The 25855-nt window shown below is 41.3% G+C and overlaps 1 protein-coding gene and 1 pseudogene across 2 annotated transcripts in view; one reads left to right on the top strand and one right to left on the bottom strand.

Annotated features, from left to right (window-relative positions):
* Positions 1 to 15: 15 nt before the first annotated feature.
* The window catches only part of SELENOI (selenoprotein I), a 46405-nt gene continuing 20565 nt past the window's right edge, over positions 16 to 25855 (bottom strand). Inside the window, exons 5-10 of one of the 2 annotated variants that reach the window (XM_058682785.1) lie at positions 20672 to 20934; positions 19612 to 19720; positions 13463 to 13511; positions 11903 to 12083; positions 9484 to 9666; positions 16 to 6862 (exon numbers count right to left, since the gene is read on the bottom strand). In XM_058682785.1, coding sequence (XP_058538768.1) covers positions 6764 to 6862; positions 9484 to 9666; positions 11903 to 12083; positions 13463 to 13511; positions 19612 to 19720; positions 20672 to 20934 — 884 coding nt within the window. In that variant the 3' untranslated portion in view covers positions 16 to 6763. The remainder of the gene's footprint in view (positions 6863 to 9483; positions 9667 to 11902; positions 12084 to 13462; positions 13512 to 19611; positions 19721 to 20671; positions 20935 to 25855) is intronic. The other variant, XM_058682788.1, reaches the window with a different exon arrangement.
* Positions 25411 to 25843, top strand: LOC131484495 (small ribosomal subunit protein eS1-like; annotated as a pseudogene).

The raw sequence follows: 25855 nt of genomic DNA, 5'->3' as shown, positions 1-25855 counted from the left end.
ACAATCTGAAAACAGTTAAAAGGATTTAAAAATTATTTACTCTTTACTTTTATTACAATAAATATTTATCAATAATAGAATGAAACAATTTTAAATTAAAACCTACTGCATTACTTTTGGGGTTCACAGCAGCAGAAATAAACATAAATCCAGTTCAGAAGGCAAGGCTTCCAGAATCCACTGGCAAGAAACAGTCAGGTCTTGATTATCGGGGCCAGCAATGGGGAACAGTAACACCAACGATGCAAAAGTAACAGTGATAGGATCTATTTGTGGACCAAACTGTCTACGACTTCACAACACTGCAGATAAGGAACTTTTAAGCAAGTTGTAAAGGCCCATTTCTGCAAGAGCTAGATCTCTTCCCCCCTCGAGCTCTTGAGCACAACAACTGCTCCCAGAGCTGCCTTCTGGCCAGGGATGGGCCCCACCACCATTCAGAGCCAGAAGACTCAAACCTGACGGAAGCAGCCGTCTTCTTCAAAAACTGTCTTTCTGGCTCACAATCCCTGGTGGAAGGGAAACAGAAAGAGACGTATTTCACACGGGCCTTCCGTGGGGATTGAGATGAACTGCAAGTAGGAACGACTGTGGCTCTAGAGGAGGAAGAGGCTTCAGAGTTAGGGGCTACGTGCCGATTAGGTCAACAGGAAGAGACAATCTAACGAGGGTGTACCATTTTTGCAGATAATCAAGAGCACGCTGCATGTATATATGAATATATCATACACAGATATGCAGAAAACCTATGTGTACATATCAAATACGTATATACACACACACCACACATAACCAGATAAATGCTACATTATTTACCACGAACACAGCAAGTTCTAGACAGACCCATTATGAATATGCTCCATTCAACTACCTGAAAGAGGAAACGAAAGACTTTGTGTTCCCCTTTATCTCACTGACACACTCTGCTTGTGGCACACACGTTCCAGTTGCGTAAGTGGTGTTGCTAATAGGTACCTGAGAAGGCACGGAGCCGTCCTTGTTTCAGAATACCACACACAGCAAACTGCAACGGGTCCGAGCCACACAAGGTACTAACTGATTCGGCAGGATGCCTGCCACCTGTCCTTAGTCACAGGGCACGAAGCCTTACTCGGAAAAGTAGCCATTTCTTTTCCTACAGGTGGCTACAAATTTAACCTGTTTTGTCCTACGGGAGGGGAAGGGGACGAGGTAGGGGTCAGGGAGTCTGTACCTGGGCAGTAACTCACTGCTTCCCCACTACCCAGAGGAAATGCTACTTTCATAAAACAACTAAAATTTGGAGTGTAACACTGAAGTCTGCTTTCTTGGCACGTTTTGGAACGAGCATGTCATTACATGTAGCTGGGTCTTTGTCTCCCGAGAGCTGACTCATTTCGTTTAAGTTATCTAAACAAAATAACCTACAATGTTAATACTGTGGGCAGTTTCAATCAGCAGTTGTTAAAGTCTGATGCTGAATGATACCAGTAATTCACACAGATGTAAAATGCAACATTCACAGATCTTGTAAAATGAACATCCCTCCGGTAACGAGTTAGTAATATCAAGTACTAACTAAATGTGTTCCACGTAAGGTCAAGAACTTACTCCTTAGAATTAAAAAGTGCTCGTCAAGAATATAAGAATCTTGGGCTCATGGCGAGTTGTGTTATGTTTTAATAAAAAAACAAAATCAATTCCAAATTTTAATGGTTAACCCATAGAAACTGCTCAAGAGAAGACTTTGGCCAAAGAGCCATAAAGCATCCCCAGCAGTTAGCCAATCCTGGTATCTTTAATACTGACTTTAAGTTCCATGTAGCATTAGGTACTCTATGGCCATGATCCAATTCACAAGCTTTAAAAACAGCACCACTTTGGTTTAGCCTACCTTTCTACAAATGATTCTGTGAAGAGTAAGACAATGTGAATGGACCACACAATCCTTCTGTTAGGTCCATATGGACTTTCCTATAGGGATAAGCCCTTGTTAAGATATTCTAAAATCAGTCCACGTGCCACTTTCCAATTCTGGGAACCCGGCCTTTCTGACCGAATGCAACACAGTCTCCTCACTCCGGCCACCTGTGAGAAGGCTACAGATGGCAGAACATTTTCTGCTTCCCTAAATATTAGCTCATTGAAGATCTCTCTGTCTTAAGAGCAGGTCCCCGCTTAAAAACAAACCAGAAAAATCCGCTAGATTACTATCTCTCGCATATTTGTTTATTGAAGAGCAAAGCGTAGTACTAGCATGTGGGTTAGAAAGTAAGGTTACGTTTATTTTGCACTGTGGAAGCCCTGCAACGAATCAGCCAGCAGATTCCACTCCCATGGCTTCACACGAGGAAGAAGGTACATGTCGCCACTCTCTCTGGAAAAGCTCGACAACCAGGATTTACCAGAAACCCTAGTGTAACTGCCTGCCAATGCCAGTCATCTGGGCCACTGTCAAAGACGGAAAGTAAACTACGCAAGTCACATGGGTCACAAAATTAATAAAAGAAAAATCAGAAATTTACTTAAGCTTCCTAAAACAGAGAGCATCACACTTTCAAGTTTCACGGTGATTAGTTTAACACCATTTGCCTGTTAAAACTGTCACTTAAAATATACATGTCAAAGTGCTTCAAATGAAGCATACTAATTAAAATTCCTCTTGGAAGGTTCCAGTACCGGCAGCTAATTTAGGAAGGTTATTCACCCACAGGGTGTTCAAGAAAGGGCATGCTGCCTTACAAAGACACTTGAGAAGAAAAAGAAAATTCTAACTGGACTTCACAAATCTCCCACAGAGTGCTCAACCAAGTCCAGAACTGCTAAAGGCCACTCTGAACATAGGAATCAACGCAACCAAAGATTTCTGTATTTATTTTTGGCCTTTCTGGGGACCCACAGCCAAAAGTTCTAGCCCATCGGCTTCATTCTGTTGCCTCCAGCACATTCCCAGTCCTAGACCAGCAAAGAGATCTAAGGCAATCAAGGAGATTGGAATGTGGCAATATCTAGGCGCTACAGAGCAAGTTGGCGCCTCTGTCCTCGGTGGTGGCAAGTTCAAAGGAAGCCCGGAAGAAGAATGAAAGGAAGAGTCACACACAGGCTTCTAGTTACAATGGAAAGGGGAAATGGAGCCTTTGACTCAAACACCTTCAGTTTACCTTTTTATTTTCCACAGGTGATAGAATCAAAGTCTACTTTGGCAAGCAAGGTACATTCCAAAGGTTTTTCAACGGACTACAAAATAAATTCTTGGAAAACTGAGCATTTAGGAAACCTCCAAATTCACATTTGAATTTGAAATTAGTAGCGGAATGATGATTCAAATTGAAATGTGAGAAGTTTAAATTCTGTATTGCACTAGGATCACTGGGCACTAAGGTGACCCCTTTTTCTCCTTAAAGTGGACCCGATGCCTGCTTTTTCTCTTGCATGTTCCCCCAGAGCCCAGACTCCGGGTCATGATCAATACTCTTTTGGTACCTACTTAGAATGTGGGCAACCCTAGACGTACACTCCTCTTCCCCAAACCTCTACTAAAATAAGTGACATGTTGGTAGTAGCACAGGTACATTCTAGACTAATCAGCACGGAGCTTTTTTAAAATTAGAATTAAGAGCATTTTAAGCATGGTGCGATTCAAATGCCAAGGACGATTTTGCTGTTTGTGTATTACCCGGTTGTGTGCATCGGTTGTGTGCGAATGGAGGAGCGCTGCCGTAACCCGTGACAATTTTAAACTGTGCGATGCACTGACGGTCACGAATGTTAGTAAAGGACTGGGAAAGACGGCAATAACATACTCTAGTCAGGTAAAGATTTTTCTATCCCGTGCCCCCCTCAAATGTGGGGGAATTAATTTCTGTCAAGCACCAAAGGGCACGTTTCATACCATAACCTGACAAGAAACTTCTCACAGGTCTGGGTAACTCTGGTCAGCAGAGACACAAAGGAAACCTCTGGCCTGGCTAAGGCACTCTACTCTGAAATGGACAGAAAACATGCATGTGTGGCCAACCACGCCATTGCTCCCCTAAAGGCAGCTCAGCGTATGCTGGGAGAAAGGCTGGGGTGGTCCACTCACCCCCAAAGTATCATGCAGAAGCCTGAAAGATCTTGTATATTTACATTTATACTTTGGAAATGCGGTGGTAATTGGCAAGACACAAATGCTCAGAGCTATTTGTAATGAAGTCCTGCTTCAGCTGCTGTATCACTACATAACAAATGGGGCTTTCGAGATGCACTTCAAGATGGCAGATGAAACCAAGAAAACATCAGCAGTATACCAACGATGCACAAGTCCACAGTATTCTGAAACAGTTACTCAGTTTCACTTTTATCTTGCTGACGGCCACCTTTCTTTCATCTAACGGTGCCAATGAAACTATGGCATAATTCTTTACCACTGCAGGGAAATATACAGTACAGGCACAAATAATTTCAAATAAACTTAATGCAGTAGAAAAAGAACAGAAACACACTTTGAGGTAAAACAGCCCCAGAAGTACAGGACACGACCCCATGCCAGAAAGTGTGTGTGTGTGTGTGTGTGTGTGTGTGTGTGTGTGTGTGTGTAACTATACTGTACAAGGTGAAGAAAGCCTGTGGTCCAAATTTGTCATTTAATAAATATTTATCAGTTCTTTCCTTATATAATACAGATTACTCTCGTTCTGTGTACAAGGTCAACAAAATAGTAAAATGATTAGCTCAGAAACCTTTGAATGAAGCTTTGTTCCCGGCCCAAAATAACACTTGATCCAGTTCAATTTTGCAGATGACAAAGAACAAGGTATACAAAAAATAGAGTTACCGTTACTTAATTCATTCATCCTCTGACCTCCATGATGGCAAGTTACTAACAAACATGGAATCACTACTCACATTTTCCTGCATCAATTTCTCACCTATTTTCAGTCTCAGAAAAAGTCACCAGATATACCTCAACCTTTACGACCCGTTTTTAAAAATGAGTACAGAACCATGAGTTAGCTCCTTGACTCCTCATTTCTAATAAACTGGATGACAATGATTAGAATTTACAAATTTAAAAACTGAAATATCAATTATAGTTATTTTTACAAAGCAGCAGACTGAAATTTAAAAAGGAATACATTACAATTAAATTTAACGATGGTCACATTCATAGATAAATAATGGTAAAGAATTTAATTACATATCAACACAGTGGTGCCAGTTTTATCCAAGTGCAATCCATCCAAAAAAAAAAAGGGTTTAAGATACACTCTTCATTCAAGCACAAACTTCATTCAGTGGAAAATAAAGGAAAATCAGCAAGTAAATTTCACCACCACCAAACTACACGGAGACAAAGTCAAGAAGAAAGTCATGAGAAGGTGTCATCTAAAAAACAACCACATTGAAGTCAAAGGAATTTTTACCTCTGTCAGTAAACCTCAAAAATTATTCCAAGTCGTTTTAAAGAGAGTAGATACTAAGTAAGGCATATATCTCAAAAGTTTTCTTCAACTGGGGAAGTGGAGAAGTGGGCAAGTTGGGGAAGAAAGAATTTCTACTTCCTTATCCTGTATGAAATAAAAACACAGCACTCTCTCCTCCACAAAAAAGAGACAGGACGGATGAACGGAAGAACAAATTGAATCAGGAAACTAATTTCAGAGTGAGGTTCATAGCAGTAATTCATAGGGAGGTTCGTGAGATTCCTAACTCCAAGGTAAATTTCTCTTATAAGGAAGTTTATCTGTGTTCCTTACGAGTAATTATCACAGGACTGGGACTGTCACATGCATTCATATAATCATAGTTCGCAGGCACCAAATCTCACCAACTTGCCGCTGAGGGGGAAAATACCACATTTAAACGATGAACCATGTTAATGTGTGAGCTACAATTATGATCCATTCTCTACTAAGTCTCAATAGAATATTTCTCTTTAAAAGAAAATTAAACCGGGGGCACCCGGGTGGTGCAGTCGGTTAAGCGTCTGACTCTTGATCTCAGCTCAGGTCATGATCTTGGCAGTTCGTGAGTTCGAGCCCCGCATCAGGCTCTGCGCTGATTGCATGGAGACTGCTTGGGATTCTGTCTCTCCTTCTCTCTGCCCCTCCTCCACTTGTGCTCTCTTTCTCTCTCTCTCCAACTAGGTAAATAAACTTAAAAAAAATTTTTTTAATTAAATTAAATTAAACCATTTGTCAAGATCTGTTCCCAAGAAAGAGAGCCAGAATACTAGAGAATCTAAATATATATATTAGCTCTCTTAGCACATGAGGACAAAAGGCATTTCCATGGGAAAGAGAAATGAGTATTTGGCAACTGTATATTGTTCTGTAATCATTTGGCATCTCTGGCTAACAGTTACTTGCTCTTATCTTTTCCCCATATTAGATTTGGGCTATTGATAACTTCTATAGCGAAAGACCTACTACTGAAACAGTATCAAATATGAAAACATTTTGTGGTTTTCTTAATGTTATCAGTGTTCCTAAACCAATCTTGGGGCTCTAAAAATAAAAACAAAGCATCTTTAACTCTGTACGAACCAAAACATCATGGACTCATGAAGCTAACATCACTAGAAACATTTTGCTGGTCTAAAGTACATTATGCCTAACCAAAATGCCACAGTTTTATAAAAAGTAAGTTGGGAATTAGTAGGTCCAAAATTTCGTAAATTCAGATCATTTGTCCAAGTACTATACACACTGAGTTCCCGTGTCTGTTAAGCAGATCAGTTTAGTTCAATGGTGATGGATGAAATATTTACAAGCATCTTATTTACAGTACTTCCTTCTGTAGATTACAGGCCAATACTCTTTTCTTCCGTTCCTAGTCAATCCGAGTTTGGTTTCCTCAATGAGAAGGGATAAATCTGAAAATGGTTGCTCAGCTGCTTTACCTATATAGAAAACCAGAACATGAGACGGTGACAAATACATTCCTAATTATTTTTAAAAAGCACACAAAATTCACCCACTGGAGACAATTTACCGACTGTAACAGCAAAACTCAGCAGAAATAACGAAGAGGCTTTTGTGGACTAGGATAGCTACAGAGCTAGAGGGCTATAGAATTCTCCAGAATACTAGAACTACCCTGGGAAAGTTAGGACTTAACATGGGTCTGCCTAACTCCCAAATCTAGAATTTCTTCCAGAGCCCTCCAGACCACCCAGATTCACACCCAAATCTACTGGGTTAGTTGACACAATAATATCTAGTAGGTCAAATATTTACATATATAGACTCTCTATTCAACTGCTTACAGCATTTCTAGATAATCATTCCTAATCCTGATGAAACAGTATAAAAGCAGATCTCTACATTTTAGGTTAGGGTATCCCTAGTGGGCAGGCAAGACCTTGGTTATGTGTCAGTTACCAAAGTTCTAGTTCTGTTGCTGTCATTTATATTTCAATAGTTCAAATGAATGTTCTGTGTAGCTTTCAAGTTTCACCTTCTGGTCAGAAGTTGCAAAACGTGGCAAGAGAGCACAAAGACCGACAAAAAAGATATTCCTAGAATTTTTTTCAATCACTTTGATTTATTTTCCAGATTTTTAACAGTGAAAATATACTGCCTTCGTAATTTAACGAAAGAGGTTTTTTGGTCTGGTTCAGTATAAGTATGGTTTCTTAAAGATATGCTTCTGAAGGGTTGTAAAAAATTAGAACAAGTATAAAAGACATTTACAACTATATTCTACTTCATGCATGTGAAATATAAAAGCCTAAGAGTGTTGACATAAAATAAAGCATTTATGTTAAGCATGCATAAATAAAAACATAAATGATTATGTCCTCATGTCACAATCCATAGTTATCGTGGATTTTTTTCATCTACTTTGTTCTAACAAATGTAGGCTGCTTTGGGGAGAACACTAAGGGAAGAAACCTAAGTTTAGCAACATATACAAGGTAAAAAGCATGACAGGTGTGCTCATTTAAAAAAAATTTTTTAATGTTTATTTTGAAGGAGAGACAGAGCGTTGAGTGGGGGAGGGGCAGAGAGAGAGAGAGACACACACACACACACACACACACACACACACACACACACAGAATCCCAAGCAGGCTCCAGACTCTGAGCTGTCAGCACAGAGCTCGACGCAGGGCTCAAACTCACGAACCACAAGATCGTGACCTGAGCTGAAGTCAGACATGTAGCCACCCAGGTATCCCTAGGTGCGCTCATTTTAAAATATTATGACAGAAGACATGTGTCTCAAACTGAGTCACGGTAGAGTTCCTTTCAAAACAAGCATACCAAATAAAAGCAGTATTTTAAGAGCCATAAAAACATGAATACCCTTTTACATAACCTCATTGCTATGAAATTATCCTCAGAAAATAAAGAAAAATATATTACTCCAGATTGTTATTTTTGTTGTTGTTGTTATTCCAACCTTATTTGTAATGGTGAAAATCTGGAAACAACCTAGATGATTAAAATAACTGGATCATAATTAAGTAAACTGGGTAATTATTAAGTAATCTCCTTGCTGGAATACTGTACAATTAAAAACCATAATTATAAGACCATGCTAAAATACATGATTAGAAAAGAATGTTAAAGTGTGAGGAAAAGAAAATAAATTGCATGGCTCTGATTTTCATTTTATTATATCTACCTTAGTCCATTTGCCCTGAAACTAGTCTCTTTTTAGAAGAGAATATTAAGGTTTGCAAAATACTTCTTAAATCCATTCTCTTCTATAATTCTCCTGATAAAAACTCCCCTAAAGCTAAAGAAGCAAGTATACAGGGGCACCTGGGGGGGCTCACTCGGTTGCACATCCGATTCTTGACTTCAGCTCAGGTCATGATCTCACCGTCTGAGTTCGAGCTCCATGTCAGGATTAGGATTCTCTCTCTCTCTCCTTCGCTCTGTCCCTTCCCTGTTCACACTCTCTGTCTCTCTCTCTCAAAATAAATAAATAGGGGCGCCTGGGTGGCTCAGTTGGTTAAGCGTCTGACTTCGGCTCAGGTCATGATCTCATGGTTTACAAGTTCGAGCCCCACATCGGGCTCTGTGCTGACAGTGCAGAGCCTGGAACCTGCTTTGGATTCTGTGTCTCCCTCTCTCCCTGCCCCTCCCCATTTGTGCTCTGTCTCTGTCTCTCTCTGTCTCTCAAAATTAAATAAACATTAAAAATAAATAAAATTTTTTAAAAAGTATAGAAATAGATAATCAACAAATGGGATTACTTGGTCTCATATAACTAAAAGCACACAAGAGCTTACAATTCCATTCACCAAGAAAACAGTTCACATTTGTACCTAAAAAAAAAGAACTCCTCATAATAACTATTGAGTTTTAAAGTTATTTGTAGTTACTGTAACATACTCATCAGAGAAACAATATCTGATATTATGTACCTGGATATTATCCAATATTTATAGGGACTATCCCAATTCTTCCAGCTACTTTCATAAGCAACTTTCTTTTGAAATTTTTCCTTCGCCACTTTTCTACTACTTACAAGAACCAAATAGAACCAATTTTGCTCTAGATGACTCACCACTCGTACTCCATAATGGATGTGGGCCAGAGTGAAAACAGCTGTTAAGGTATACAGGAGAATGCTCTCAACGTAGGAGGCTACTCCTAAGTTTACCACCAGGACAACCAAGAAAAGAGGAACCAGCAACCAATTCAAAGTTGGGCACCGAGTACTGCTCATCTGACAAACAATCAGCTGACACTTGAAGTTAGGGAAAAGGAAAAAAAAAAAAAAAAGAATGAAAATTTAATTAGCAAAGCACTTCATTTTCTTAAAATATAATTTATTGTCAAATTGGCTTCCATGCAACACTCAGTGCTCAATCCAACAAGTGCCCTCCTCAATGCCCATCACCCACTTTCCCCTCTACCCCAACCCCCATCAACCCTCAGTTTGTTCTCTGTATTTAAGAGTCTCTTATGGTTTGCCTCCTTCCCTCTCTGTAACTTTTTTTCCCCCTGCCACTCCCCCATGGTCTTCTGTTAAGTTTCTCAAGATCCACATATGAGTGAAAACATATGGTATTCGTCTTTCTCTGCCTGACTTATTTCACTTAGCATAATACCCAGGTTCCATCCACATTGCTGCAAATGGCATGATTTCATTCTTTCTCACTGCCAAGTAGTATTCCACTGTATATATAAACCACATCTTCTTCATCCATTCATCAGTTGATGGACATTTAGGCTCTTTCCATAATTTGGCTATTGTTGAAAGTGCTGCTATAAACATTGGGGTACAAGTGCCCCTATGCATCAGCACACCTGTATCCCTTGGGTAAATTCCTAGTAGTGCTATTGCTGGGTCGTAGGGTTGATCTATTTTTAATCTTTTGAGGCACCTCCACACCATTTTCCAGAGTGGCTGCACCAGTTTGCATTCCCACCAGCAGTGCCAGAGGGTTCTCGTTTCTCCACATCCTCGCCAGCATCTATAGTCTCCCGATTTGTTCATTTTGGCCACTCTGACTGGCGTGAGGTGATATCTCAGTGTGGTTTTGATTTGTATTTCCCTGATGAGAAGTGACGTTGAGCATCATTTCATGTGTCTGTTGGCCAGCTGGATGTCGTCTTTGGAAAAGTGTCTATTCATGTCTTCTGTGCATTTCTTCACTGGATTATTTGTTTTTCGGGTGCGAAGTTTGGTGAGTTCTTTATAGATTTTGGGTACTAGCCCTTTATCTGCTATGTCATTTAGCAAAGCACTTCAAAACAAGTCACTCCAACATTAAAAGCATTCCAGTACTTGAGCCAACACAGTTACACAACATTATTAAGTTCAGAAGTTCTCAACTGCTCAGAAGCCCAACGGAACCCCTGTCCCACCTCCAAACCCATGGACTCTCAGAGTGTGGGTCAGACAAGGCTGGAAAATAATTTAGTAAGGATGCTATAGAAGGGATTCTTCCACTAGGTAACAGTTTGGATAAAAGGAATTTCTCCCGATTTTAAGATGGTGTGATATCTGTAAAGAACTTTCAAAATAGCCCTGTATAGCTTCATACACCTAAATTTCTTTATAGTGATGAAGAGATGCTATCTCCAATTCAGTCATATTGTCATATTAACACCTCAAAACCTCTCTGGCTTCCTTTACTTCCAATACCTTACTCAAATCTACTTTTATTCCTTCAGAGATAATTTTTTAATACAATGTATTAATATTTTCAGATCTTTAAACCCTGTGAAATCAGTAGGACCGGTGATAATGAACACATATTACACACATGGAAACATAAGCTCAGTGGCTAGCTTTTAAAGTAAAAAGTTATTAAGGACCTGACCAGAGCTAGAGCACATGCTCCCGGGTTGTCAGGACTATTAAGGTCTTTTCTCAACTGCGCCTGATCTCTCCTGGCTGCTGTCTTGCTGGGCCATGGCAGAGAAAGGGCTTTTGAAAAATATGTTGTATTTATTACAAAGTTTTTACACCTGTTCTTAATTTTAAAATCAGCTGATTTAAAAATGCGTGTGTGTGTGTGTGTGTGTGTTTTCTCAAAAACCCTTTTTAGTTTCCCTAAACTAATCATTAGATCTGCAGCCATCTGGAAAAGGTAAAAATAATTTTTAGCATGTTCGTGTTTGGGTTTATTACTCTTTAAAGTTTCTACTGTAAAATATCTTTAAATTAAAATCTATTTTTAATTCTAAAGATTTCTCCAATTATCACATTTTGTCATATATTCCTTAGATAGGACTTAAATGAAAAAAAACCTGGGGCGCCTGAGTCACTCAGCTTAAGCATCTGGCTCCTGGCTTAGGCTCAGATCATGATCTCACAGTTAGTGAGATCGAGCCTTACGTTGGGCTCAGCGCTGACAGCGAGGAGACTGCTTGGGATTCTCTCTCTCCCTCTCTCTCTCTGCCCCTCCCTTGCATGTGCTCTCTCTCACTCAAAATAATAAACATTAAAAAAAAGAAAAAGAAAAAAACCTTACTGTGATGTTGGCAAAGGCTGTTCCAACCATAAAGTAGAATAGTCTAGGATGTATCTCTAAAATATCTGAAGGTGACTGAAGGATCCATGCTGTAGACAAAATGAATAGCAAACATGGAGAAAAAAAGGGAACCATAGCTTCATAGACTGAATTGTGTTTCAAGGTGTTATTTTTATAGCTTCTGAAAAAAAAAATCAAGTAATACAAAGAACATTATTACAATATAAAAATCATTCCGTATTTATAACTTTTGTAGTTTTGAAACTTTTTTCACACTTATCCTCTTAATTTACACTCACAATAATCCCACAGCATACATAGAACCAACATTACTAAACCCCATTTTACAGACAGGTTAAGTGACAACGTGAGAATTCAAATTTATATAACTTCCTACCAAGTGGCAGGGCCAGGACTAGAATGGAAGTGTTCTGACCCCGGGGCCTCCAGAACGTAAAGATAAATAAAACCTGATCTTTTGTTTTACAAGGTTTATGCTCTAGGAGGGGAAATAAAATGAACACAAAACAGCACTAGCAAGTACCTGGCTGTGTTATTATGATACAAAGTGACAGAGAATCTAAGAGCGGACGACTCTGCACTGAGACTGTCCTAGCATATCTCACTGTCTCTGGCCACACACTCCCATACATGTTTGCTCATCTGAACAAAGCCCCAAATTCTCGTCTTGGTTCTGTCACTGACAACATGATTCTGGACAAGATATTGCCTGATGAGGACCTCATCCTTAGAAGAAGAGGAAATGTCTCAATCTCTAAGGCCTTCAGAGCTTTAAATTTTATGGTTTCTATGAATGGCTGCCAGCTGCCATCGACAGGGAAGATTCACAGAGTGTGGCTTGACAGAGAGGATTCTGCAAGACAGATCTGAGAACTGAAGGATGAAGTGGGAAGTACAAGTGTTTCACGTAAAGGAGACAGCACTAGAGGGAGGTGGGGGCCAAATTACCAAGGAGAGAAAACAGCAAAGTACTTTCAGGGCCCGTAAGAAAATTCAGTGGGGCTGAGCAAAGGTGAAGTACAGATCAGAGAAATGAAACTCTGCCCAGGCAACTCCCACAGTATCCCCGGCCCCACTCCTCGGGGCGGGAATTTTTATATAGTGCAACTTGGAAGTCAGCATAGATCCGGGGTTTGGTCCTAAACTACACAAATTCAGAAATTTAATTTTATGATCATGCTGACTAAACTTACACAGAATCAATTCATAAAAACTTACCATCAATTTCTAAAAAGGACGTAAACCTGTCACTATTCAGCGGGAACACACTCCTTCCCAATTCACTCACAAAAAATGACAAATTAGAAGACTTGTCTGGTGAACCAAAAACTGTAACAAAAGAACTAGTAGTTTGTGCTGTGGTTGAAATGACCACACAGCCACTGTAGATACCCTAAATGGTCTTAAACTCATCCCAGATTCAAAATACAGCTTTTATGACCTTCTCAAAATGTCCAGATTCCAAAAGCAAAACAGATCCTAAAATTCATCTGAGTAACAACTGTCACACTTCTTGCCCAAAAATAATAAGGAACTTACCTGAAAAAGTTCAATAAACTCATCGGAAGAGTCACACATAATGCACAGCCTAAAAGGGAGAATATTTAAATTACTGTGAATTATTATTCAAGAGGGATTTTTATAATTATCGAATACATACAAAATATGTGATAGTTTTAGACCCAGTAATTCGCAGGTTCGGGTTTACTTCTGTAATGAAATTAAATACATTTCTAAACAACACTGACAACCGGAAGAGCAGCAGGGCAGTCTGGTGGTTCAGTGCAGAGGCTCGGGAGCCAGACTGGCCTCGAATCTCGGTTGTGCCAACAGGTTACGTGATTTCAGGCAGATTAACGCTTCCGTGCCTCAATTTCCTCTTTTATAAGCCAGAGACAGAATTGGCCCCGCAGGGTTTTTGAGAAACAAATGAGTGATTACACGTAAAGACACCTGGAGCAGGGCTTGGCATACAGTAAATCGCACGAGTGTGAGTTACCGATGGATTCCGCGGTTTCCCGTTGCCACTGATTTTTCTTTCCCAAGCATTCTTCATTTCTCCGCCCGCTCCGCCCACAGACACCAGTTCTTTCCCCTCAGACCTAATAAAGACAGCCCTCCCAGGAAGCCCTACCATTGCTTCTGCTGCCCTCGCTCTCTACTAGCTGACTCTGCTATTCCTAATCACTCGCCAGACTTTTCCATGGCCTTCCTCAGTACTCTTTTATTCCTTCTGCTTTCCCTCTGCAGAAACTGCACTCTTGAATTTACCAAGCTCTCCTAATGATCAAATTCGATATTCTTTCTTCATTCCTGGCTTCTAAGTGAGAGGACTCCATTGACTCTCCACTAACTGTAATTCTTTCCTCCCTTTGCCTTTGTGATTCCATCCTCCCAATGTTCCTGTCAGCCATCCAGCTACTACGTGTGGTGTCCTTTATTGGCACCTCTGTCTCCTGCGCATTCCTAACTGGGCATTCACCTGTGCTTCTATCCTCCCTCAGAGAATCCTCTCTTACAGCTTTAACTAGAAGCTTCTTGCAGATGACTCCAAAAGCTGGCAATGTACTCTTGGGCAAATCAGACAATCTCTCTGAGCTTCAGACTCCACAGTTGTCCAATGTGGATGGGTTCAATGACTTCCTAATATCCCTTGCAGTTTTAAAATTCTCTGATTTGCTGGGGAGGGGGGGGGTGGTGGTGGCACCGGGGTGGCTCAGTCGGTTGAGCTTCCGACTTCGGCTCAGGTCATGATCTCACGGTCTGTGAGTTTGAGCCCCACGTCGGGCTCTGTGCTGACAGCTCAGAGCCTGCAGCCTGCTTCGGATTCTGGGTCTCCCTCTCTCTCTGCCCCTCCCTCATTCATGTTCTGCCTCAAAAATAAATAAACATTAAAATTCTCTGATCCGGGGCACCTGAGTGGTTCAGTCAGTTTAGCATCTAACTCCTGATTTCAGCTCAAGTCATGATCTGTTTGTCTGAGCCCAATGCACTGACAGCATGGAGTCTGCTTGGGATTCTTTCTCTCTCTCTCTCTCTCTCTCTCTCTCTCTCTCTCTCTCCCCCCCCCCCCATGCACGTGCGTGTACTCTCTCTCCCTCCCTCAAAATAAATATTTAAAAATAAATAAACAAAAATAAAACTCTCTGATTCTACAGATTATAGAGATGTAACTTCCTGATCTTTCTCTCTGTCAAACTCCAAATCAACACATGTGGCAAGTTTCTGGATACTTCATTTGGATATTTCACTGTCACTCAACAGATGAGCCCCAGCTTACGCACTCCAGACTCCCACTGACCACACTTGGCCTGGGGTGAGAAGGTGGTCAGTGCAGCTGTGGCCTGAAGGATCAAACGACAGAAAGAGATTCCTTCAAAACAGCTCCTAAGACATTTTGCTAAAATGAGATGAAAAGACTGGAATCCACCAAACAGAAATCCCATCTGGGAAGATGAATTACTCTGCCACTCCCGAGCCCAACTGGAACAAAGTTCCTCAAGTCAGAAGAGCTTAGAGAGAAGGAGAAGACAGGCTGGTGTCCTCAGAAATCTTTAGCAGGTGACTCGGCCTCGTGCTGGGAAGCACAGGTAGGGAGCCAGGGCTGAATCAATTGACCCAGAATCACTGCGACGCTGAGGTGTCGGAAGCAGGCTGACACAAACTGGCAAAAGATTTCGGGGCGCCTGGGTGGCGCAGTCGGTTAAGCGTCCGACTTCAGCCAGGTCACGATCTCGCGGTCCGTGAGTTCGAGCCCCGCGTCAGGCTCTGGGCTGATGGCTCGGAGCCTGGAGCCTGTTTCCGATTCTGTGTCTCCCTCTCTCTCTGCCCCTCCCCCGTTCATGCTCTGTCTCTCTCTGTCCCTAAAATAAATAAAAAACGTTTAAAAAAAAAAAAAAAAGAAAAAAAAGATTTGCTACCAAGAGTATTTTTAGTTTAAAATATCTTGAAATAGCTCTAGCTTAAATACAGCAAGCATGTGGGAAGCTTGAGCTCTACACGGGTTGCCAAAAAGACATACCACATCTTCTCTTACTCCTCTCAACGGCACCTAATGTGCTTTCCATAAAAAGGACGGGCATATCGCAGAGATGTTACAGGTTGACTCCATACCACCGCAACAAAACAAACATCGAACGGCACAAGAAAGCCACGTGAATTTTTTGGTTTCCCAGTTACGTTTATACTATAATGTACTCTATTAAGAGTGCAATGGCATCATGTCTAAAACAAATGTGCTTGCCCTAATTTAAAAATACTTTATGGCTCTAAGACTCTAACCATCATCTGAGCTTTCGGTGAGGTGCGGTCTTTTTGCTGGTGGAGGGTCTTGTCTTGAGGCTGATGGCTCCTGACTCATCAGGGGGGTGGCTGCTGAAGATTGGGGTGGCTGTGGCAAGTTCTCCAAACAAGAGACAATGAAGCTTCCCAGTGAGGCTTCTGACTCCTTTCACAATTTCTCTACAGTAGGTGAGGCTGTCTGATAGGGTTTTATCCACTGTAGAACTTCTTTCAAAATAGTCAATCCTCTCTAATCCTGCCACCGCTTTGTTTCAACTTAGTTTATGCAATATGCGAAATCCTTTGTTGTCATTTCAACAATCTCCACGGCATCTTCACCAGTAGAGACTATCTCAAGAAAACCATGTTGTTTTTTCATCCATCAGAAGTAACTCATCTGCTACAAAGTCTGAGCACCAGATTGCAGTAATTCAGTCCCAGCTTCAGGCTCCACTTCTAATTACAGTTCTCTTGCTGTTTCCACCACAGCTAGTTACTTCCTTCACTGAAGTCTTGAACCCCTCAAAGTCATCCATCCACAAAGGCTGGAATCAACTTCTTCCAAATTCCTGTCAATGTTGATATTCTGACCTCTCCCCATGAATCACAAATGATCTTAGTGGCATCTACAATACTGAATCCTTTCCAGGTTTTCAATTTACTTTGCCTAGATCCATCAGATCTTGCAGCCTTATAAATCTGTATTTATTTCTTCAATAATAAGACTTGAAAGTTGAAATTACTCTTCAAGCTCCTGCAGGACGGATGCTTTGTTAGCAAGCAGGAAAACAACGTTAATCCCATTGTACGCTGTAATCAGAGCTCTTGGATGACTAGGTGCTTGTCAGTGAGCAGTAATATTTTGAAAGGAATCCTTTTTTTCTGAGCAGATCGCAATAGGGGGCTTAAAACACTCAGCAAACCGTGTTGTAAACAGATGTGCTACTGTCCAGGCTTTGTTGTTCCATGTATAGAGAACGGGCAGGGTAGATGTGGCAAATTCTTAAGGGCCCTAGGATTTTCAGAATAGTCGATCAGCACTGGCTTCACGTCCAAGTCACCAGCTGCATTAGCCCCTACCGTGAGAGTCAGCCTGTCCTTTGAAGCTCTGAAACCAGGCACTGACTTCTCCTCTCTAGCTATGAAAGTCCTAGATGGCTTCTCCTTCCGATATTAAGGCTGCTACGGGCGGGCACACTCAAAATCTGTTGCGTCGTGTAGCCACGTTCTTGAATTATCTGAGGCGGCTCATCCGGAGAACTTGCTGCGGCTCCTGCATCAGCACCTGCTGCCTCATCCTGCACTTTTACGACACACAGAAGTCTTCTTTCCTTAACCGACTGAGCCACTCAGGCGCCCCAAGGCTTCTTTCCTTTAAACCTCACGAACCAACCTCTGCGAGCTTCTCACTTCTCCTGCAGCTTCTTCCCCTCCCTCGGTTTTCCTAGAAGCGAAGAGAGCTAGGGCCTTGTTCTGAATCAGGCTTTGGCTCAAGGGAATGCTGTGGCTGCCTTGATCTCCTATTCAGACCACTAAAACTTCCTCCATGTCACAATAAGGCTGCTTCTCACTTTCGTATCATTCTTGTGTTTAGGAAGGAGCACTTTTCATTTTCTTCAAGAGCTTTTCCACTGCATTTACAAACTTAGCTAAATGTGTGGCGCAAGGGGCCTGGCTTTGGGCCTATCTCGGCTTTCGACATGCCCCCCTTACTAAGCTTCATCACTTCTAGTTTGTAATCTAAAGAGGGAGACATGTGACTCTTCCTTTCACTTGAGCACTCAGAAGCCACTGGAAGGTCATTAACTGGCCTAATTTCAATACTGTATCTCAGGAAATAGGGAGGCCCAAGGAGAGGGAGAGAAATGAGAGGGAGAGCGGAGGGTGGGTGGCACAGTCAGACACACACATTCGTCTATTAAATGGCCGTCTTCCGTGGGCGTGCTTTGTGTGTCCCCAAAACAATTCCAACAGTAACATCAAAGACCGCGCGTCACAGACCACCATAGCGAATATAATGATGATGAAAAAGTGTGAAATACTGTGAGAATTACCAAAATCTGACAGACAGAGACATGAAGGGAGCCAATGCTGTTGGGAAAATGGTGCTGACAGACTTGCCCGACAAAGGGCTGCCACAAGCCTTCAATTTGTAAAAGAGACAAGTATCTGCGAAGCACAATAAAGTGCAATAAAACAAGGTATGCCTGTATGGGGAAAGCTGCTTTATTTACTTATACAGAAACATGTGGGCTTTTGTTTTATTTCAGAAAGAAGAATTCAGGTAAACTCGTAAGTTACATGGAAAATTATGTGCCTATTAAAAGTATCCACTTTACCATCCCAAAATATATCTCACACCTCAGAGGATTCCATCTTCTCGTTAAGTTTAACACTTCAACGTAAATTCAACAATGCTGCCACAAGACTAGCCACTTAAATCAGAAGATTCACTATGTGGTGGGAGTGAAAAGAAGCTAGCCTTGTCGGGCTAAAGAAATCCGTTCATACAAAAACCCCCGAAAAAAGAACATTTGGAAGATTACAGCAGGGTTCTAAAATATCTGTAGACCAGAGCGACAGAGAACGGCCCAAACCACTGCCTAAAAGCCAGTGCCTAACGGATCAGCTTCTCAGCCTCTCAGCCTCAGCCGTTTCTAAGCTTTATCTAACGCCCATTCTATTAGCAAGGTGCACTGGGTAGTGAGGGGGGTTATTTTTCAGATAAGGGAACAGAGCAATAGCCGACGGCTTGCTTTTTTTTTCTTTTTTTTTTTTTCCTTCTACAGAGGTCCTAATGCCCCGAAGTAACAGCCCAGATAACTTCCTCTTTGCATAGAAAACACTCCCCCACTCAGTTAATCATCCCGTAGATATTCCCTCTGGCTAAAATCAAAAGGGAACCATTACCACAGTCCAAATTTTTTACCAAATAAAACATTGTTACCAAAATCCTTTACCTATTATCCGGTGGCAAAAAAGAGTATCGGAGGAGAATAGCACAACTTTCCAATGAATGTATTACAAAGGAATCTGTGTCATCTATTTCCTACAAACTAATGGTCTTCAATTCTGAGATAGGCACGAAATCTACACCAAATGTCCACCTAAATGTGGATCCTCTCCAACAGTCTAGATTCATTTAAACAGTTAGTTTACGAGGTTTATGCAATTTTGGTATTTATTTTCTTCGGACTGGAAACAGCTTGGTGCCACACACAAAAAAACCACAACACGGGAATTTTATTTTCCTTACTGGTTTGGTTGAAACCCTACAGGGCTATAGGGCTGTTCTGCTCGCTGGAGGGAACGGGAGAGAGGGACAGGTGTTACTGCTCGTAATCAATCAAACACTGGCTTGGATAACAAAGTGATGTTAAAATAGGCTTCAACATGGAGCTTCTTACCAATAATCATTGCAGTGAATAGGTCTCTATATAAGAAATTAAACAGGAAAGGTTCATACCAGGCCTCAACTCCCACAATCGCAGTCACTATGTAGACAAAAGATATAGTCTGGAAGGAAAATGCAGACAAAAGCATACAGAGGCATTAACAGCTGGAAAGGTCAAGGAGCCCGCAATGCTGTATGCAGCGTTAAATCTCGTAGTTTTAGTAAAAGCAAGAAGTACACTTAAATTTGATAATGTGGCAAGTCTTCTTCCCTTTAAAAGTTGCGGTTTTTTTAGCCAACAATGCCATAAAATAACTAACTTCTACACAATGCAAACAACTGGCCATAATTTAGAACACTTTAAGGCACTTCAGGAATCGGTTAAGGTACGACATGGTCCAATTTGCCTACCCGATCACTTTCTTCAAACATTCCAATGTCTGAGGCTTTACTGGGACCTTAGGTACAAACGGGCAAAATGGCAACACAAAAAGCTGGGATTCAAAGGCAGGGAGAGTTAATAGCAAGCCTCTTAAGTAAAAGAAAACAAGTATCTCTACTCATTGAAAGCTCCCAGTAAAGACAAAAAAGCAACAATTATATGTGCATCTCTCTCTTTACAAAATCAACAGTTCAAAGGAATATTTAACATTAAGAAACTGCTCATTTTTTAGTTAATAATGACATTGTGATTATGTTTTTTTAAAAGTGCTTTTACTACTTGGAGATAGATGGGAAAATGTTGATCACATAATATCAGGAATTTCCTTTAAAATAATTGGGAGGAAGGGTATACATGAAACTAGACTGGCCATATAGCTGTTGAACCTAAGGAACAGGTACATAAGGGTTCACTATGCTATCCCTACTTTTTTATGTGCTTGAGATTTTCATAAATAAGCAACAAATAATACAAGATAAAAAGGAAATTTTTTTAAAAGCACACATCAGTTCTGGCCAAAAAAGCATAAGGGCAATAAAGAAGGAATGACAATGACAAAGACTACTCCCTTCCCCCTCCCCCCAAAAAATTCATAGCACTGTTGAAAATTTAAGGCAGAACACATACTTACCACCTGGCTAATGTCATATCCCCACGGCAGGAAAAGAATCCCTGTATTATACTTTTCCCAGTGGGACAGGATAAAAGAAAACAAAACTACCCATAGTAGGAGATAAAGAACAAAAACACTGACACCAGATGGTCCTCGTCCAAAGATGGAATACACAGTCACAACAAAGTAAACACATGACCAACTATCAAGGCCATGGTCAAAAAGCTCCCCTAAAGGGGTGCTGGAATTGGTTCTCCGGGCCTGCTTTCCATCCACACCATCTGCAACAGAAACACATTACCATGGGAAAAGGTCAACATCGGTACCGCAGGGAGAAAATCTTCTTTAACAAACTGGAGAAGCACAAAACAAATCAGCGTATCATAGGAATGTTGATGAACTAAAGCACAGCGACCAGCCAGGACTGTAAAAATCCAACCTCTAATTCCTACAATTCAAAGATTTCAGAAAAAAACAAACAAACAAAAAAACCCACCTTAATTTCTTAGAGTTTAACCTAAAACTTAAAGTATATTACATCAACTAAATGGTGTCAATTTTAGATGTGAAGACAAAGCATCATAGTTGGACTCTGAATTCTTCCAAATCGGACTAACAACTGAGTTGTTCTGCTAGCCACAAATTCTCAGGCCTCCAGAGAATATGCAATAGTTATTCATCACAACTGATCTAACCACTCCTTGCTCTAGGATCCAAAAACATCCCGAACTTCAGTCGTAACACCTATTTCATCTTGTTTGAAATTACAGTCACTTTGTTACAGATGTGCTCCTTCCCCGATTTTAAGTGCTTTCAGAAAAGGCTTTGCACACAGCAGGTGTTCAGTAAATATAAGAATTAAATGTATTGAAACTGTGCAAGGCACTGTTCCTGATGCTGTGAAGATTATCATAAGAATAATCTCCGAATAAAGTAAGTTTGCGTCCTCAGTGTTTATAACTGAGAATGGAGACAAAACATGGCGATTAAAGATACAGTACATCCCAAACCACAAAAGAGTTCGGAAAAGGGACAAGCACTCTTCAGGCTAAGATAATCAAGAACGGCCTTCCAGACCAGATGAAACCTGAGTGGGGACATAAAGAATGAGTTGGATTTCAGTAGATAAGAGTATGCTGTTTCAAGAGGAGGGAGTGCTATCAGCAAAAACACCAAGATGGAAAAGCACATGCGTGTTCAGAGAATGCCAAAGTAGTTTAGGTCGACCAGAGGAAACCAGTAGGTAAAGAGGGCGGTAGAGAGGCCAGAAGGGAGGTTGGAGCCAGCTCAAAAGTTTCAGGGAGTACGGGGAGCTACGAAAAGGATGTGAGTACAGGAATGACAGGGGTAAAGGTAGTGACGTGCTTCAGGAAGATTCACCTGGCAGCAGTGTGAATGGCAGAGAGAACACTAACAGTAAGGCCCGCACTGACATGGAATACAGCAGGAATGAAAGGCTGGAGGCAGGTGAGATATTAAGAAAGTCAAACTGGCAATGCAGCAAAGGATGAGTGGTGAGGCTAAAGGACCAGAAGATCCTCCCGATTTCCCATCTGGGTAACTAAGAGAGTGGTAGAAATGGGGAAGTCCAAAGAGCCTGCCTGACGGAAAAGATGCTGAGTACAAGTTTAGATGCTAAAACTGAACTGTGGCAGAATTATCCACATGATCATGTCAAGCAACTTAACCTCAGGTACTTACTAACAACTCAGAAAATATATGAGGGCTAGATAGAAACACAAGAGTCATCTCAATAGTGATAAGAATTATCGAGGGAATAAGAGGAAAGGGAAAGTTGAGGATACAGCACAGTGAAACACCTTCATTTAGGGGCAGAAACAGAGGAGCTGGGGCGTGAGGGGTGTAGGGAGAGAAAAAGAGTGGGAGAACAGTAAAACCTAGTTACAAAGAAGAGTCTGAGGGGCGCCTGGCTGACTCAGTTGGAGGGGCATGTGACTCTTGATCTCAGGGTTGTGAGTTCGAGCCCCACGTTGGGTGTAGAGATTACTTAAAGAAATAAAACTTAAAAAAAAAAAAGAGTCTGAAGCATAGCTCGGCACGCTTGTGCAAGAACCAACCACCCTGCTATAAATAAGACACAATTCCTGTGGTCTCTCAGGAACCGTGAGTCTAGTAGGAGAGACAATATTAAGGAAAAAAAAAATCTGGACTATAAAAATTTCTCCCCAAAAGAAACAGTTCTATTAACAAGTGCAGCAGGATTAGGCTAATAGTAAAGATTCAGGAATTAAAAATTCCTATAATTACCTGTGCTTATCTTGCTCACTATAGTATTATCCCAGTGTCTAGCTCAGTTTGTTGCAAAGAAGGCCTTTAGGGGCACCTGGGTTAAGTGTCTGACTCCTGATTTCAGCTTAGGACATAATCTCACAGTTAGGGAGTTCAAGCCCCATGTCGGGCTCTGTGCTGATAGTGGAGAGCCTGCTCGGGATTCCCTCTCCCCCTCCTCCCTCTGCCCCTACCCTGCTTGTGCTCTCTGTCTCAAAATAAATAAACTTAAAAAAATCTTTTTTTCTTTTTTTTTTTTCCAAAAAGAAGGCCTTTAAAAATATTGTTGAAGGAACACATGAGAGGATGAATCCCAGATTCCTGCCCAAATACTGCAGATCTCTGTTATATAGCGTTAGGAACATTTCTGCTAGCTGAAGTATTTCCAAAAAGTCTTTTCTCATTATTTGCTGGCTTAATTTACTATTTGCAGGGCAACTCCTGTGCATTTGTTACAAATACTAAATCCGTGAACTGCACACTAATTAGGTCTTGTACATCTTCCCACTGAACCCATTCCAGCTCCACCAGTCTGGGGTGTGCGAAGTTACACAATGTTTTTTCAGAAAGGTAATTCAGGGTATATAGCATATATTATGACAAAAGAACAAAACAAAACGAAACAAAAACACCTCAGGCGGACCCAGAGCAGCACCCTGTGATCAAACACATTAATATTTCTGCAGCAAAATGTAAGAACAATCACACTAGTAGGATATAGTTTAAAAGTTGCCTCATGTTGGTTCAAGGCAGTTTTGCAACAAACAGTTCACGTTCGGTGAGGATTTTTGCCAAAACTGTGCATGTGAAAAAGGTAGATAATATGGTATATCAAAAAGCTCTTATGACCTGCCGTTAAAAGTCAGAGCCCTCAGGCCACTCTCACCTTTTTCCCTATTCCTCCCTGCCCTTGGCAACCAAACCCTAGAGCAGATTTTTTTTTAATGTTTCGAAATGTTTATTTATTTATTTTGACAAAGAGGGACAGAGGGAATCCCAAGCAGGCTCTATGCTGTCAACACAGAGGGGCTCGACCCCATGAACCATAAGATCATGAGCCAAAATCAAGAGTCAGATGCTTAACTGACTGAGGCACCCAGGCACCCCTGCAGCAGAATTTTTTTATTTTTAATTTTTTAATGTTTTTATTTATTTTTGAAAGAGAGACAGTGTGAGCGGGGGAAGGGCAGAGAGACAGACAGACAGACAGAATCTGAAGCAGGCTCCAGGCTCTGAGCTGTCAGCACAGAGCCCTGGTGTGGGGCTCGAATACATGAACTGAACCATGAGATCATGACCTGAGCTGAAGAGGGACACTAAACTGACTAAGCCACCCAGGCGCCCCTACAGCAGAATTTTTAAACCTGCTCATATTTAAGAACAAATATGCAAAAGCTTCTGCCTAAAATGTAATTTTTCACTAAGCTTTCTCCTAATTCTTCTGGACTTCACTCTCTTCCTTCCCCAAATTCTGGCAGTTCTGGTCACCTGCAATGTCAGCATGTAATCATATACCAGATTATACTGGTTTTATGAGTCATTTTTATCTGAGAGATCTAAGCAACTTTAAGTCAGGGTCTGGTATTTTATATTCACTTAAAAACTATATACTTAAAAAAATCATGAAAAGCTGGGGGGGAGGGGTGGGCAGGGTGGCTCAGTCAGTTGAGCGTCCAACTTCGGCTCAGATCACGATCTCGCGGTTTATGAGTTCAAGCCCTGTGTAGGCCTCTGTGCTGACAGCTCAGAGCCTAGAGCCTGCTTCGGATTCTGGGTCTTCCTCTCTCTCTGACCTTCCCTCACTTGTGTTCTCTCTCTCTCTCTCTCTCTCTCTCTCTTTCAGAAACAATAAATGAATAAACTTTACAAAAATCATTTTAAAAAGTAATAAAAAAATAAATTTTATAAATAAAAATGAAAACTATATACTGACTACCTACTATGTGTTAGGTACTGTTCTAAATACTGGGCACACAGTCCCCAAAGAATGTACGCTTTAGAGTAGAGAGACAAGTAGGTTATATGGTTTTGAGTGCTATGGAGAAAAATAAAGCAGGGAGGGAGAATAGGAGAATGCAGGACAAGCCATGCAAACAGAACCAACAAAAAGCATTCTTGGCAACATAGACAGTTATGGCCTAGCACAGGGACCTCCCTCACCACCTCCTGCACCAAATAAGAATTAATTACTTTCTTATTCTCCCACTCATTCCTGTTTCCCCGCTGTGCTCTATTGTACGTAGCAGCTCTCTCCACACTCCACAATTATCTGACAGGTCGGCATTGCTTCCCAAACTGAAGGCAAAAATGACGTCTTATTCCAGTTGCTGGTAAATATTTTTTGTAAGGAGCCAGATAGTAAATAGTTGAGGCATTATGGGTCATCAGGAGACACCGTTGCTACTACTCAACCTTGTCTTTGTTGCAAAAAGCAAGCATAGAGCCCTTTTGGCTCCCTGAGCAGAGCCATGGCAATCAGTAAGAAGAAGGGCCTCACAAAAGGCAGCAAAAAAGGGGGCCAAGAAGAAAGTGGTTGATCCATTTGCTAGGAAAGATCAGTATGAAGTGAAAGCACCAGCTATGCTTGATATAAGAAATATTGGAAAAACACTAGTCACGAGAACTCAGGGAGCCAAAACTGCATCTGATGGCCTCAAGGGTTGTGTTTTTTAAGTGAGCCTTGCTGATCTACAGAATGATGAAGTTGCATTTAGAAAATCCAAGCTATGGGGCGCCTGGGTGGCGCAGTCGGTTAAGCGTCCGACTTCAGCCAGGTCATGATCTCGCAGTCTGTGAGTTCGAGCCCCGCGTCAGGCTCTGGGCTGATGGCTCGGAGCCTGGAGCCTGTTTCCGATTCTGTGTCTCCCTCTCTCTCTGCCCCTCCCCCGTTCATGCTCTGTCTCTCTCTGTCCC

The sequence above is a fragment of the Neofelis nebulosa genome, chromosome 9 (assembly GCF_028018385.1).
Source record: "Neofelis nebulosa isolate mNeoNeb1 chromosome 9, mNeoNeb1.pri, whole genome shotgun sequence".
Taxonomy (NCBI): Eukaryota; Metazoa; Chordata; class Mammalia; order Carnivora; family Felidae; genus Neofelis; species Neofelis nebulosa.
Note: the sequence above shows the minus strand (reverse complement) of the source record. Positions and strands in the feature narration are given on the sequence as shown.